This window comes from Morone saxatilis, unplaced genomic scaffold, assembly GCF_004916995.1.
Source record: "Morone saxatilis isolate NCDOM2014 unplaced genomic scaffold, NCSU_SB_2.0 Contig16, whole genome shotgun sequence".
In the NCBI taxonomy this organism is placed as follows: domain Eukaryota; kingdom Metazoa; phylum Chordata; class Actinopteri; family Moronidae; genus Morone; species Morone saxatilis.
In genome coordinates this window covers 23,522,494-23,539,282 of record NW_023339718.1, presented here as the reverse complement: position 1 = coordinate 23,539,282, position 16,789 = coordinate 23,522,494, and the positions used below count along the sequence as shown (strand labels likewise).

At 40.9% G+C, this 16,789-nt stretch overlaps 1 protein-coding gene across 1 annotated transcript; it reads right to left on the bottom strand.

The window, feature by feature from the left end:
• Positions 1 to 449: 449 nt before the first annotated feature.
• On the bottom strand, positions 450 to 16,789 carry cds2 (CDP-diacylglycerol synthase (phosphatidate cytidylyltransferase) 2). Its single transcript, XM_035659069.1, has 13 exons — positions 16,576 to 16,789; positions 10,280 to 10,422; positions 9,693 to 9,789; positions 9,174 to 9,271; positions 8,522 to 8,661; positions 7,361 to 7,419; positions 6,578 to 6,660; positions 6,258 to 6,345; positions 5,943 to 6,011; positions 5,613 to 5,765; positions 5,049 to 5,168; positions 4,793 to 4,896; positions 450 to 4,088 (listed from the first exon to the last, which is right to left on the bottom strand). The coding sequence occupies exons 1-13, from the start codon at positions 16,645 to 16,647 to the stop codon at positions 3,953 to 3,955; spliced, it is 1,362 nt and encodes a 453-aa protein (XP_035514962.1). The 5' UTR covers positions 16,648 to 16,789; the 3' UTR covers positions 450 to 3,952.

Here is a 16,789-nt window from a genome sequence, read left to right as displayed (position 1 = left end):
GCCTTTACTTCCATGTTCATACTTGTTCTGGTAGAGTGCTGTATAAATGGCTTCCAAGCTGATTCACTGAAAGGTGCACGGCTCCTGGGCTTAGTGGGGAGTTTTCAAATGACTAATGTTGACTGGTGTCACACACACACACAAAAAAACCCCAAGGGTGTCTGCATAAAGGAAATGGTTTTTACCCGCTTGGTTTGAGTCCTACGGTAAGCATGTTGCTTCACAGCTCAGGCTCTCATGAGACAAGTAAGACTGCAGCAGAGAGTTAGTGAGTGTATATTAAGATCAAAGCTTGACGTTAGCTTGTTTGCCTCATCACAAAAAAAAAATAAACCACTATTATAAAATTGTTCTGTAGGTGTGAGGAAATCAACTGAATATCTATTTCAAAATGGGGAAGAAGACCAAGAGGGAACCAGGTCACACACAGCACACCACATGATTTTTACTTTTTTTTTATTAATATTACTTTAGTTTTCTTTGAACAAAAGCGAAGCACATTTCAGCATCAAAGAGTACAATTCTCTAGACAAATGTACAACTCAACACAAACCATTGCACAGCTTTGTAAGAGGATCTATAACCACAAAATAAAAAGTCCACAAAAGGGAGCCTACAGTATGTGGGGACAGTCACAACTCCCATACATTCCTTTTAGAGGGTCCTGGCTGAGCAGGACTCGCAACAGCAAAGTGGCACTGTGTTGATTAAAAATGGCACATTTCCTGGGTGCCAAAAAAAAATAAAACAACAATCAGGTTTGATTAGGGATAACTTTAGGGATACTGGAATGTATCAAACAGCAGCAGCAAAGGGTCAAACCTTTCTGCTCAGATGCAGCATCAGTGCTACACTCCATCAGCCGACCACAGGAGCTCCAGCTCTCTCTAGTGGCCGTCTGTAACACCAGACAGAGAAATGGCAGTACAGAGCTGCAGGGCTAAAACCTCAAACATTAAACCACCAACAGAGGCGGCGAAGCCCGAGAAATATAAGATATCTACGAATGCTGAGAAACCCAGTACTCATTACTTTCTGGAAACTTCCTGTCTACTCAAGGGGAGACAATGCAGCACAGTGCTACGAGTATCTGCGCTGCTTCAACGTGCACTGCGACACAGATGTTGACACGACAGCTATCGGGGAAGAGCCAAGAAAACACCCAACTGCACTAAAGTCACAGCAAAAAAAGACAGAGACAATACTTCTGTGCTATCTCAATAATGGCAATAATACTTTAAATATTCCTCTAACCAAAAATACTTAAGAACACTCAACAGGTCTCTAAACATCTTCTTAAATGTACAATATAGCAACTTTGAGAAGGTTTAATTTGCTTACAGTAAATAAAATAAATACTTCAAGAAAGATAAGCGTAAGACTGGTTGGATATCAGAGAAGTCAAACCGAAGACATGAATAAAATGACATCAATAAAAATATGAATGGACGGAATATGGGGGAAACAGGTGTAAAGTCATGCTTGGTTTATACAGTGGTTCATTCCATCTGAAAAAAAGTCAATTCTTACAAACTGATTGCAAAAGCAAAACATTTGAGTCCACTGCTTAAAAACATATGTAACTCTGATGAGAGGACATTTAAGGTGGTAAATTATTTCCAAAATGACAGCAATTAATAGCACGTGTATAAGGTGCTTTGTATGATTACCATACAGAGACATCTTAGATACTGACCTTCACATCCCTGCTACACTGACTACTGTATGAATGTTCATATTGCTGTTTTCTCCATGACACTGGGTACAGAAACAGTTGCGCCTGGGTTAAAGTAACACCTACAGTACGTCTCTCAACCTTCAGAGTTCTTATGGCTTTCACTGACAAGGAGAAATCAATTCTTTCCTCAAAACAAAGAAACAAAATGATGAATGTGCACAGACATGACGGCCAGCGTGAGGTGATTGGTTGATTAATGAGTATGGTCAGGTCAGAGCTTGACCCACATACACTGTGCCATAAAGTTGTGACTAATTATTTCATTTATAACAATATTTCAATATCTTTTGGGACAAATTTACTTTACCTTTCCCAAAAAGTATCAAAAGAAAGTCTTACAAATCTTTCTACAGTCTTTAAATTCAACTACATTCGCTGTCCACCTGTTGTATACTCTAAGTTACATAACTCAGTCAGTAGTGAGTTTAAGCGGAATCAATGGCTCAGTCGGACTTAAAGTTAAATGAAAATATTTTCAATAAATAAATGATAAAAATATATTCCACCCAATAATAATTGACATAGCAGATTTTACACAAGTTTAGTAGCACTAGGCGACTTGCAAGAGATTAAAAGTCGTCGTCAAAAAGGATGCACCAGTGGGTGAGATATTCTGACTTTCTGCCCCTAGTATGGGTTTAACATTTGAGCCTATATTTCCCATAATGCAACATGGTCACATCTGTCATTCTCCCTGAAGGTGTTTCGTAACTTAAGTCTCCAAACTTAATCCTAGATAACCCTGATGACATCACTATGACGTCACCAGGGATATTTCCTATTTTCTCAGACTTGAAGCTCACGCCACAGAAGACAACTGCTTTCACGAGCTGAGTAGTACTTCTCGTGAAAGGAAACTCATCTTCATGTGTTAATATGCCCGCCCATTTAACAGACGGCAACAAAACTACAAACTAAATTAATCTACAATGCAAATTCAAAAAACAGAAATGAACTCAGCACTGGAGAATCTTCAGCTTTTATATTTTACCATCAAATCAAACAAACATTTGCCAGTGGTATAAATATCACAGTCCCACTGTGAAACCTCTTCAGCACTGACTGCTGCTACAGTAGCTTACTGTGTTGGCAAACTCAAACCTGAACATCAAATGCATAACCAGTGACAGTGGGTTTCTGCTCTGAAGCTGTGAACACGGCGAGGTTACAACACAGCTGAAGCACATATTGGCATGTCCCATCCGAACAATGTCACAAACAGAAGCAATAAAGCCCCCGCCACCTTACTGAACATGTGTAAAACCTATAACCGCTCCTTGTTGAAGATAAAAAAGTATTAGCGGAGAACAAGTCGTTAATAATAAATAGAACTCGACTGTGTTCCATCTCTGAGAATCGTTCTGCTTTTGCCATCAAAGGGCAACCAGGTGAGGGGAGACTGTGACTATTCTGCTGAAAGAGTTGCACTGGCCTTCAGAGATTATCTTTTGATTCATAATTAAACACAGTTATGTGTGGAGCACTGCTATCTGCTCCTTACAGCACAAAACCAACCAGCTGAGTGATGAATGGCAGTGAAGACACAGGAAAAAGACACACACACATAAATGCACATGGCAGAAGGCGAAGGTGACTTCAGGCTGAATAAAACAGACACGACATTAAGATATAATAGAACATACCAAATATAAAAACCATCTATGTATAAATAGAAACAATCACGATAAAGAAAATTAAAACTTAATTTTGGCAGGGGGTGGGGGGGTGTAGCTTGGGTAACAATACAGTAAGTAACTGGGTTGAGAGCAGTGCATTAAAACAAAAACAAAAAAGAACAATAAAATATTAAACACACATTAATAGGTATATAGAGGTTACCCTGTATACAGGTAGAAATGTACAGCTGACCATCACTTTGTTCAACAGTGTGAAAAGATACAAGTTGGCTATTATGGAAATGTGTAACAGTACAGTAATTCACTAACTCAACCTGAAAACACTGGTGTCTGAAACATGATTCACACACTGTATGAACACAAACATGCTCGACCCTCACACCCAAATGAAATGGAATGACCCACGGCTGTAGTTTTTTTTTGTTGTTCGTTTTGTGTTTTTCTCGGATGTGTTCTCGCTCACACACAAAGCACTGCCAGTCTCCCAGAGCTCCGGGGGCCGCGCGGGGCCCTCGGGTTGCTGCCCTCCTCTCTTGTCTCCTTCTCAGGGCGAGCCGGTGTGGGGGTGTGGGAGGTTCTAGGCAGTGGCGTCCTCCAGGGCGGGCAGCAGGCCTTTCTCTGTCAGGTGAGCCTTTAGGGAGTTGAAGATGTGGAGCTGCTGATCGACACGGAGGGCCAGGAGCTGCTGGATCACCTTGCTGGGGTTGGGGCCCCTGAGGGGAGGGAGAAGATAATCAAACATAACATCCTGTATCCAAAATGTATCCAGTGTATTTGCTCTAATGTAAGCTGCAGACGTTAAGATTCCCTGCTTACTAGCTTACTGCCTACAGGAGGAACCATTTCCAAGGCTAAGAATTAGCTAATCATTAGCGAACATTATTTTGTGGGGTTAAAGGTTACGTTAGCAAAAGCTTAAGTTCAGGACTGGTACATCATTAGAGTAGAATTCCTCCCACTGTGTGGCACACAGCCCAGGATGCTAATGTAAAGTTCAGTCTAACGCTAGCAGCTGTGTACAGCTTCTGTTAATGGCTGAACTTGGGGAAGTTTAGACCGTAACTCCAGCCGAACTTGTTACGCAAGATAGCAGTACATTTCAGTTAGTGCTCGTTCTCAGAGCCTTTTCTCTTGTAGAAGTAAAATATAAAAAATGAAGCAGAAAACGGACCATGCAGCTGCTTGTCCAAGTATCAGCCAGCAAAAACAATGATAGGCGGCAAGAAATGAGAAGCCTCTCGTCTAACTGTCTGAAATCGAGGACCCGCTGTTTAAAACATGACCACTAATTTTGATGTGTGATGTTTTCCACTGTTATTACTGCAAACTGCACATGAGGAGTGTCAGAGACTAAATCTGAAAACAGGCCATAATTAACATAGTCAAGTGTGATTGTTTCATAGAGTCGTGTGCTTACCTGATGAAGCTAGCAATGTAGACATTAACAAATGTGGCCATGAGGTACTGGCAGTCAAATCTGTCCATAATGCCACCATGACCCGGGATAGTGTTGGCAAAATCCTGAAAGGACAAAGGACAGAACATGTGTTTGGACTGCTCTTTTAAACATAATATACAACAATGCACAATACATGGAATATTCTGCAGTTAAGTTTGCAAACATTAAAATAAACACTGCAGCAGACGGTGCAAGTGCAGTCCTTCATCCCTACCTTGATCTTGAAGGCTCTCTTGAAGCCGCTGGCAAAGAAGCCGCCGAAGGGTCCCACGATGGAGGCAAAGCTGGAGAGAGCAATGCTGTGGATCTGGAACGGGTAGAGACGCACTGTGGTCTGGGGAGACAAGAAGGAAGTGTTAGAGCAGAACAGAGACCTGCGTTTTAATCTGGGACTGCCTGATACAGGGTTCATCCACACTTTTTACACTTTTTGCATTTCTTAACAGGATTTAGGATATCTGTTGTCCATGTGTGAGCTGAAACTACCAACTAGGTCCTAATATAAATACAAATTATGATTTACTTCACCTTTACAGAGGAGCTGTAATACATTAGTCAGGCATTGTCCAAGTCCAAAATCAAAATACAATGAATATCTTGGATCCCTCTTAAATTGTGACATACTGGCTCAACATAGTGACTTTGCACTAGTTATTTCTTTCTTACATATAGCTGTAATGCAAAGAGACACAGTGAAGTCAAAAGGATGACAGAGACAGAGACAGAGACAGAGAGAGAGAGAGCAGGAGGAGTGCAGGAGGAGTGCAGGTGGTCTTACCCATCCAGTGACAGACTCCAGGATCCCGGGCAGGGCATAGTCCTGGAGCTGGAAAAGGTCTGATGGCTCGCAGTCCACCTGGAAACTATTGGAGTCGTTGTTGAATTCCACCGGACACACAAAGTAGCGACAGCCGGCCATTACATAGGAGAGCTGGGAGGAGAGAGGCTTCGGTTACTCTGCAGTCACAACACTGGCCTGCGGCTCTTATTTTAAAAAGGAGCCCAGTTGAAACCACATTTCTGAGTGGTTGAAATGGTACACTATGGTGGGGATCAGAACAGACAAAATGCCGAATTCTCGAGGCATGAGATAAAAATCCTTTCTTACCATGATGCCGAACACAATGGTGGCGAACAACCCACCGATGAATCCCTCCCATGTCTTCTTAGGTGACAGCTGCAGAGGATAATATGATAAAGTAATATATCACCATGTACCACACAATACAATAAAGTCACACCCCATCCAAAGGCACTGATCATGTTGGACACAGCACTGACTGGCCCCGGCATTACAACCAGCAGTGGAAAGAAGAACAATCTTCGGACAGTGGGTAGATATTCAAGAGAATCATGTGAGTTTGATTTGTTGAATCATTGATTAACGGTTTATTAAGCTAAGAATAACCGTAAGATAACCAACCTTGATGAGAGGGGTGCGTCCAAAGAAGAAACCAAACATGTAGGCCATAATGTCATTACAGATCACACAGGAAATTGGCACAATGAACCTATTCAGGAAAAGGAGCGTTTACATCAGAGTGAAAATATGTCTTATAAAACAAGTAATTTGATTTTAACTGGCTAATTGTCTGTACATGCTCATGGCCTACAAATGAACAGAATTGAATTTCAATGTAATTTGATTTCACTTGTAGCACACATCCAAGAGTCAAAAGTCATTTTACTGCTGATTTAGCTCAACTGTACAGTATTAGATGAGCTAAAGGACTGGTCACTTACCAGATCATCCCCTCAAACAGGTTGTGAATGATAAGGTGAGACTGAGTCACCACAATCAGCAGAGTCACATGGGTCCAACCAAACTGTGGACACAATACAAACAAGATTAAACACGTTTGTCTCCACTAAAATACATTTAAATTAGCTTTCAATTCAAACCTTATTATTCATGATTGTTTTATGGCTTTATTCTAAATAATTCTTGGCAGAGTGAACATGAACATATAGTAACAACATTTGCTACTATGTGGATTGTAACAGGACATAATCTGATAGCAGCAACAGCTGACCAGATAACAGCTTGATTAAATCCAACTGTGATTAATGTGGGTGGAGGAAGTGTCTCCTCCTCAACATTGAGGACTAGCTGTCTAGATATGGGGAATGTTTGAGTATGGGTAGCTGTAAAACTGATCTGCAAACCCTTTACAGGATGAATATTTTCATAAATTCTACTGACACAAGAAGAAAAGCTATTTTTCCATATGTGAGCAAAGACACTTCTTTGTGTTGGCTGTGCTTACCCGAGACATGGTTTCGTCATCGTAGGGCTCATTGGACTTATCCAAAGGATGGGTGTTGTGTTACATGATTGGGCGCTCTTTGCGTTGCCAAGCAATGATTTTACTGTACCATTGGTTCTCTGGTTAACGCCACCAACTGTTATTAGAGCAATCCTCTGGCCCACTCTTCTCTATACACTTGCCTGTATTTTAACCAGCCCTCATCAATAACCCAGCTTCCTTGAGGCTGGAGGCCAGGAGGAGGCAGGGGACCACTTACCATGTAGAACTGCAGGCGGTAGTGCTTCTTCACTAAACTCAGCACAAACATGCAGAAACCTGCAACAACATGACAAATAATGTGTGAAATACTTCATATAGACACAATCTGGACTGAAGTATAAGAGGAGGGAGATTAATTCATTCAGAATCCCGGTCATCTTTGGTCAAACACAACTAAATTTAGCTTGACCTATTTCAGACAAAGCCCAGAGTTAATGTGCGGCAAGTAACTCAAGATTGCTGGAGCCTTTTGTTTCATGCTGTGTACAAGATGGAGGCGAGGAGAGGATGTTGCAAGAAGAGAATATGTCAGACCAAAAGGGCTTTGTAAGACAGGATATATCTGCAGAGCTACAATATTTCATTATAATGTTGTTTTGAAGCAAATTTTAATTGCAGCTTCCTGCAACTTGGATATTACACTTGGCCATACTGTGATTTCAATAATATTGTGGTTATTTGTGCAGCTCAATCCTGTAGACCCTAGGGAGCTGGGAGGATTTGCATTGACATTTACTCTGTTCCAGGTTAGATATTTAAAAAATGTTATTCCAAAACAATGCATATTTGAGCATTTTCTGACATGCCATTATCTTCAAAGCCTGTCTGCTCAAAGACAGTGTGAGAAACCGGGCCCTTCAGTTTCACCTTGAGACTAGTAGGCAAGAAGCAGAAAGCGTCAGGGTGTTGTCTTCCTCTCCACATCCTGTTTGGCACCAGCCTTTAGTAGCACTGACTAACTACCTGACAACCTTCAGTACAGGAAGTGGGACATCTCCAGTTAGCATGGTGCCTGAATTAAGCAACTTTGAACTATCTCACCTAATAATGTACACTGATATATTTAGTACTGTGGATTAGGCCACAAAAAAACGTTCTAGTAGAAAGTATTCATTTGACAACCTATGTGTGACTGCAGTTGGGTAATAGTGTGAAGACTGTTACTGTTTTGTGGCACCCCACATGTGACTTTACCCAAAAAACTTACAAAACATTTCATGATATGAGTCTATACTGGATGACTTTTGTGGCACTATGGCATGATGATTTACAACATGAAAAGATAGCTGTGAAATCTTAGTATACGTTAGTGGAAGTTGCACACACAGACATGAGGACTTTTTAGGTTTTATTTTCAGATGAAGCTCAGTGTCTGTACCTGTCAGGTAGAGGGCAAAGGAGATAAAGCGGTGGTATTTGCTGAGGATGCGAAGCGGCTCCTCCCTTTGCACCAGTGTGAAGAAGTAATCTGTCACGGTCTCACCGTAGAAGAAGTAGTTCACACACAGCAGGAAGTACCTGTGGGGTGGAGGTGTGGAAAAAAAATGTATGTCTCATAGCTTAATGATAGCAGCAGCTAATCAGCCTCTGCATTCAGTATGCCTGCAGAAAAATGGTCTACCATGTGAATAAACTTTGCTCAGTCACTCACTCCCCTCTATGTTAAATGTTAGAAGGCCAAATGATTTCCCAGGTCAAAAGGACTAATGGGATACAGCTTTGATGTTCATGGCATAGTGAATGTCAGGACTGTTATCTATCATACTACACTGTACAGCACTATTGCTAAAATCAAACAGCACTGATGATTTACAGTATTTTTTGCTATTTTTGATGATTTGCTTAATAATCTACAACCTACTCAAGAGTTAAACAGGTCAGAAAACAAACCTCAGGAAGTCTGCAACAAAATAAAACATGAGACAACACAATAAGAAAGAAGCTGGCAAGGATATTTGCTGCGTTCATGACCTCTACAAAATGTGTGATATTGTGCATGTGTGTGTGATTGTGTTTTTGTTTGGCCTCACCAGCTCAACGTCCTGAACCAGGGAAGGTGGTAGGAGTGGTACACACTATAGCCAATAGTGATGATTTCCTGGAAGCACTTGATCTGAACGCAGAGGACCTGCACAGAGAAACACTGCGTCACCGGGGACAGAACTACTGGAGCATCACAACTCTGTGTGTGCGTGTGTATGAATATGTCCTAGTGTCCCAGTGACACAAAATGGCTGACAGGCCTATTTTCAGAGAATTCCCAGATGACAGGAGCAGCAATCCTGCATGTTATTACAGAGCCTGGATCCCATTAATCCACAAGATTATGTTTTTCATTTGTGTGCTCAACGCTCAACTGAATATGCTTCAGAGCGCAATTATGAACCTCAATACATTTTACAACTCATTAAAAAAATTAACTGTGCCTGTACCTCAAATATAAATATGTTAATGAGTACAAACTACAAGAAGCTACAAAAAAACAAAAAAAACAACAACATGATTTTACATTTACAGCTTTTGCACAGCACCACTTAGTTTGTACTCACAATCATCATAAGCACCATGGGGCCCAGGTAGATGATGAAGAAGAAGAAGGAGATCATGGCTAGGGTGAGGATACCTCGCACCCACCAGTTCTTCCATCTGATGGAACACACAAAAAACACAGAGGTAAATAAAAACAAACTACCATCCAGTTTAATGACAAAGTAAAATGAAGTGATATGAGGTGGCAGGTGTGCATTCAAATTGCATAACAGAATACCTCAAGCTCTGCCGAGTTTGTCATGTTCGTTCTTCAAGACACCTTGATGAATACTATTGCTTTTATGTGTGTTGATAATTAAAATGTATCTGTATTCCAGTGGTAAAACAGTAGTGTTACTGGGTCTCATACAGCGACATCAAAGGGTTGATACTATTAATGTGTTTGCCTGAAATACAAGTTCAACAGTTCAACCATGATTCACATCTGCTGTTCACAAAACACCATGTGTGAAGAAGGATTACTTTCTATGAATCATGGCACCTCTGCCTGTGTAGCAGTGCTGTAAAGTGTAAGAAAAACAGGGGCCTCTTGCTTAAGTTGACAGCTCTACACAGAACAATGTGGTGACTCATGGAACAACAGTACCTTGAGGAGAGTCCAGACAGGGCCTTGTTTAGTACCTCGGGGGTGTCATCAGCAGAGACTGGCACCTCTGGGACTCCTGAATCCACTTTGGACTCACTGTCTGACACCCCATCTTTTTCCACCTTGAGCTCACCGTCTGAACCCTGACAATCAAACAGACAGAGGAGAAATGAGACACTGAAACTGAGCTACAATATGGTGCTGCGGTGGCAGGACAACAGGTGCAACCACAGAATCACAACAAACATGAGCAGCTCTTTCGTCTTTTCATTGAAAACATATTTAAGTTTTAGTTGGCTCCATCTTAGATTCTGATTGAACATATAGTAGTAGTTAAAGAATAACTTTTATGCAGATATTCACATGATACATTTAATTAATTGGGCCCCAAATGTTTTATTTTTCTTCTTTTTGCAACTATCCAACGTATGACTGTATTTACATATTTCCAGCAACACAGGGCCTGTGTGGCTAAAGGAATGTAAATGCAAGTCAAACAGTCAAACTATAAGTAAATACCATGCCACAGTGATGGCCTCAAACAAAATCACATGATATGGTATCTAGGTTAGACTTGGTATTTTGCCCTTTACAACACATCTTGTAGCGTTTCCTCCAGTACTTTATTACAATAACAGTTCCTGTGTCAGCTGAGAAGTGTCCTCAAAATACATTTCTCATGATTTCACTTTACCATATTTGGAATCAAACTAACATCTGACTGTAGAAGTAGAGATGAGAATGAATGCAGCAGGAAGCAGACACTCTGGCCTACACTGTTGTGACTAATATGATACTATGTGTGCAGTAATTTTATTTCACACTACAATCTTACACTATGAGCATTTTATCCAAATACAATATTTCCTTGGTCTACAATCAGGCAGTAATAATCAGCTTTGCTTATACTGCAGTTCCATAAAGTATACTATGAACCTACATGCTGAAACATGAGAAAATAAACTGAAAATCTCAATTATACTCTACTCCTACTACTATCATCAAGTACCTAAAATCCTAAGCGATGCTATTCAAATTAATATTTCCTGCCAATAGCAATGATGCACCCAATTATAATAAACATAAATTAACCTTCATACGGAACCAGCACGGTCAACATTTAAAAGCTCTGTAGTCAGTTTACTTTTTGTCATTTCACTGTTACACCACCAACGTGGTTTACAACAACTGTGGCAGATAAACCACACAAACATCTTAATAGTGAACCAAAGCAGCCGATTCAGAGACCACAACTGTCCGATTTGTTAGCTGAATAGCAAATGTCACTAGAACATTTGAATCCGCTGCAGCTGTGAGTTGCTAGCTCACTGTTCACTATTTCCAGCTAAAATGAGCACTTAAATATGCCTACATACACGATGTGCTAAAGCTGCATGTGCCAGGTAAAAGGTCACTCAACCAGTGTCTCATACATGCAGACGTCATATAAATAAGGGGCAGCATTGTTGTTATACTGTAGGGTAAAGCTACATAGCTACTTCATTTTTACTTAGTAATTTTATAGTAAAATAAAAGTTTAGTTAAAATGCTCTGCCTTATTCTTCCTATTTTTAATCAGTTTGTTTCCCTTCACTCTGAGAGTGAGTTGTAGAAATGTCAGGATATCTCAGAGCGGGACCGAGCTGCTAACATTAGCCTAAACTCGAACATACTAGCCTCTCGGATCCCTCATAGTGGCAGTCCTGAACAGGTATTTTTATAACGTAACCTGCAATACCACATCATAATATAAATAGCTTGGAAATAATGCTTGGTTGCTGCTGTAGGTAGTAAGCCAGTTAGCAAGCTAACGTGTGTAGCTTATGTACAGCAGACAAACGCACTATTTTGTCCATTCCTTAGACTTTGCTTTAGAAAAGTTATTTAGAAAAAAGAAGACACCTCCAGAATCACACAATGAGTTTCTCTCTCACCACAGACCCATGTATACTGCTTCAACACGTGGAATCACCCATAACTAAACAGACTGTCTGGTCAATATAATCACTGAGGGGTTTGTATGTGTCTCACACAGCCCTGGAAACATCTGTGTGGGTGGACCATAGATGTGTAATGTCTTTAAAGCCCTGCTGGCCATTATTATAGTAGAATCACTGTGTATACATATATATTTTCTGTGTCCTGTAAATTGATATGTACTCCAACAAACATTGATATGTCACTGAACAAACCGCAGCAGGTTCATCATATCAGAGTGGACATGCAGTGTGAAGCACACTGCAGCAGGACTGCCAGTGCAGGGTTGTGTGTGGGCGGCTAAACGCTGCGCCAAATCACCTCCATCCATATTGTTGATTTCTCAGAACCATCTGTTTACTGGTGGAGGCCTGTTTAAAACACACCGATCTCGGCCTCTCCACGGCAACAACAATCAAAGGATGGACGTCATCCGACGCTGGCAGTTACACACAGGCACAGCTTGTCGGATAAAAAGAGAGCGGTTTCTTCAGGTCAGTCTGTCCTTTCACTTTTCACCCGCCCCCCCACTGACCTCTCTGCTGCTGCTGCTTACCAAATTAGGCTGAGAGTTCTCACCTCACAGTCATACAGCAGATGGTCGGCTCGCTGTTTTGTGACGCCCACTCAGGCTAGTAGGGCCTTAACAGCTAAACACTACTGCAATACTGCAGCTGGATATTTTCTGTATTATTCATTTATCATAGCTTTTTCTTTGACAATATGCTAGTTATTGTTTGCCGTTTCACAATGGTGATAGCACACATACCAAAAAGGCTAGGTGGGAACATTCTGCCAAGATTAAAGCAGCATTATAAAAAGGACTTTATTTCTCTTTCTTAAAGCACAAGGATCTTTCATTTTTGACGATTCTGCCGGCCCCTGTGGACAAAAGCTTTAGTGTTTCTACCGCCTAGTTTCATTGATTTCAAGGGGAATCTGACCGAATCTGACCTGGTAGCAGGCACTGTGGAAATAGCCAGTCTTCCTGTTGATGGTCTGGTGTGCTTATATAGATCACACAGAGGCATCAGTATTAAATTGAGGCTGTTTCATAACCAGTTAAAAACTCCCTGTAGTAGGTTTAAATAGATTAAAGGTGCACTATATAAGACTGACAATGCAGAATCAACCACATCACAATTATGTTGAATAACCATGATAATCTGTGGTATGACAAATTCATAAAATGAGAACCATTCACACTAAATTAGATCCATATTCAGTGCAATTTGTCATTCAGAGGTCTTCCAAGAATCCAAGATAAACATTTCTTGTTTTAAAAAGATCCTTCACATTAAAACAAAGACACTTTTCACGTTATGACACTTAAAAATCCACATAATTATTAATGATGAAAAAACATTTAATAACACAGAAAATATGTTGGGAAAAGAACAGCACTGAAACTAGAACAGTTTCTCAATATAACAAAAAAGATCATTTTTCCCTGCTGGGCTGATTCAGTTTAACATTGAGATTCAGGGTCACATTTTATTTAACAGCTGCAACAGTCAGTGTGTGTCCACCTTTTGTTACAGTGTCCTTAAGATTAAGAACTGGCCACCACATCTCTCTGGATCAACTGAACCTCAACAAAACCAAAACTGTAGTTTTCCAATGATTTGGAAAACGTCATTGACTTTCCTTCAAATGAAATGACACACACACACACAAAATAGTATGCACTGTCAATAGTTGTCAAAATCCACCAACTGAATACAGGAGCATGCACAAGATAACACACACACACACACACACACACAGAGAGAGAGAGAGAGACAGACCCATTCTTTGCCTGCTGGTTTCTATGGAGACAGTATCCGTCATTCAGGATGCACGAGTTAAAAATAGGCGCTCGTTTCACATCAACACTCCACCCCTTTCATGCTTTCTGGTAGACCAGCGGCAAGAGACACCGCTAAATCTGCAAGTTGTGAGAGGATGAGTTCATTTACGTTTGTCTGTAGTCGAGCTTTTAGGCCCAGACATCTAAACGCAGAGGAAGTGTGGGTTCTTCAGAAGTACAGCCAAAAGGAAAAGAGGATGCTTGTGATTCAGGTTCTCAGCTACAAATATTTTAGAACAACTGTTTTTAAATATTTTAAATAGCCGAAGACCACACGTGTCGCCTGAAAGACCACACACTGTTTTTAATTAGAAATGTACACAACCAGATGATGCAACATGCAGGTATCCACATATAGTGTTGCAGCTGAATTTTGAGGCAGCTTTAATGTTTATATAGTCTGATCAAAATGTGTGTCATTCAGAAATTTCATTCTACTTGCCTTTCCTAACGTCCTCATTCTCATTTCATAAAATGGGATTTTCTTTGGAGTTGTTCTTATAAAGCTGATGCAGATAAAAAGGTCATAGCAGGGCCAGAACACATTTAATAAATCACCTTTTTTACAAAAATGTTTCCCCACCTTTTACTTGTTATGATCGCTATGTCCCCAAGAAGGGCTCCACCAGAACAGCTTTATGTCCTGCAGGATTAAACTTTATCTTGTGGATGACTGTTGTGTGATGTTGCTGGTGGTCCACCTTCACCTAAACCACATGACCATTTACTATTTGCCTGAATTTCCTTATCCACATAGGACACTTCCTGTGACACACAATTAACATGGTCTCCACATCTGCAGTTGCATTCTGCCCAGCTTACTCCACACTGAAATAACCCCAGTCCTGCTTTGGATTTTGTTCTAGGTGCAGGGGTGGGTGTCAGTGTCAGGCTAACCTGGTATTCTTTTTAACCAGGATGTTGTCTTTACACAGGATTTAGCTGGCCAGATTCTTCTTTACACTGGTATTAAACTCGACAGGTAAAAACTGCTTTAGATTATCTCACAGATGTATTCAATCCAGACATGCAAGATTCAGATATCATTTATTTTGGAGCGTTACTTCAGAAACTACTGACAAATAAAGAGTTATACAACATACTGGATGGGTATTCTGTATTTGTAGGTAATGCAAATCTAATAACCAGATCAAACTGAAGACAAATTATGTGTCAGTGTCTTTTGTTTAAATGAGGACAGAGAGACATGGGATGGATACAATCAGCCAGACACTTAAATAGCACTATACCTTATTGTTAAAAGTAATGTACTGATTGCAGAACAAGCACTCCACATTAGTAGCACAGAGACAACTTCATCAATCACTCTGTGCTAGTCTGCTCTGAAATACATCACAATTACAAGACATGAAATCATAAATGGCACATTAAGAAGAAGCCAATGCTCTGAGTGGGCTTCACTGGTAAATACCATTGCCCTGACATGGCCTGTGTGTGCTTTGTTGTACGGATGCAGCCAATGTCTCAGCTACTCTACCATCTGCTTTTAGCTGTTCTCCAATTTTCTGTAATCATGTCCTCTCGTCCTGGATAGACGTCCATATCCATTACCACGCCCCTTTCTGGGCTCCGACTATTCCCTGGACAGCAACTCTGACATCCATGTTGACAACACGGGCAATCCTTTCCCTTCAGTCCGAATACTACACGAAAGTAAATGATGACATCTTGCTCGACAGCAGTGTGCCTGAAGCAGCTGCTGTTCTTGTTCCAGCAGTCAGATCCGCCAAGCTAATGTTGTTACAATGGCACGGACTATCTCACAGAGCCGTGACCGTTCAGCGGGCGGTAAAGTAAACAGGCCAAAACAAACAGTGGACTTATAACTGGATGGAAAAGCAAATTGTCAACAGTAATATCTCAGTCTTCCCCAGTTAGAGGAGGCCACATGGAGCGTTTTGCTTTTTCAACGGTGTGTGTGTGTGGCTAGCTGAAGAACATTTCTACCAAACATCATTCAAATATGTTACAGTTTACTGTTGCGTTGCTTTGTATGAAATAAACACACTGGTTCAAATTTAACTTTATGATTTTTACTATACAAGGGGAGCCATTCTATAAGTCGGCATATACTTGATGAAGAAAGCAGGGTTAATTTAGGTACAATTCTAACTTCTGCCTTGGGTTTGCCTGTTGTTTTCACGAATAAAGCACACCCAGGAAGACCGTAAGTAGCATCAGCCAATCAAGTCTAAAATTCGAGTAGTTTGGCGGATGATTTGTACGGCGCATTTCAGTGGCTTTTAAGAGCTTGTAAGTTAAAGCTCTTGTTCTGTTTAGCAAGCAAATGTGCCCGACGGAGAAGCAACGTTAAAAAAAACACACATTTTAATCGATTTAACGAGACTTTTTCTCTGGCTACACGAGCCACATTGCATTAGGACTCTCAGATAGCTAGCTGCTAGCTAGCGTTAGCATCGCTTCTGGTTGACGTCCTGGCTAACGTTACCTTGTCCTCTGACGGCTGCTGTTGTAACGTTGGGTCGGTGTCTTTGGCTCCACGGTGCCTTAGCTCTGTCATCTTAGCAGATCGTGGCCTAACGACAACAGCGAAGGTCCTGTGGCTCCGGGACACTCGTAATTTGGACTGACAGATCTCCTGCTAAGCTTCTAGCTAGATTTCTTTTTTCACTGAAGAACACAATCGGCGTCAAGTAGCTGGA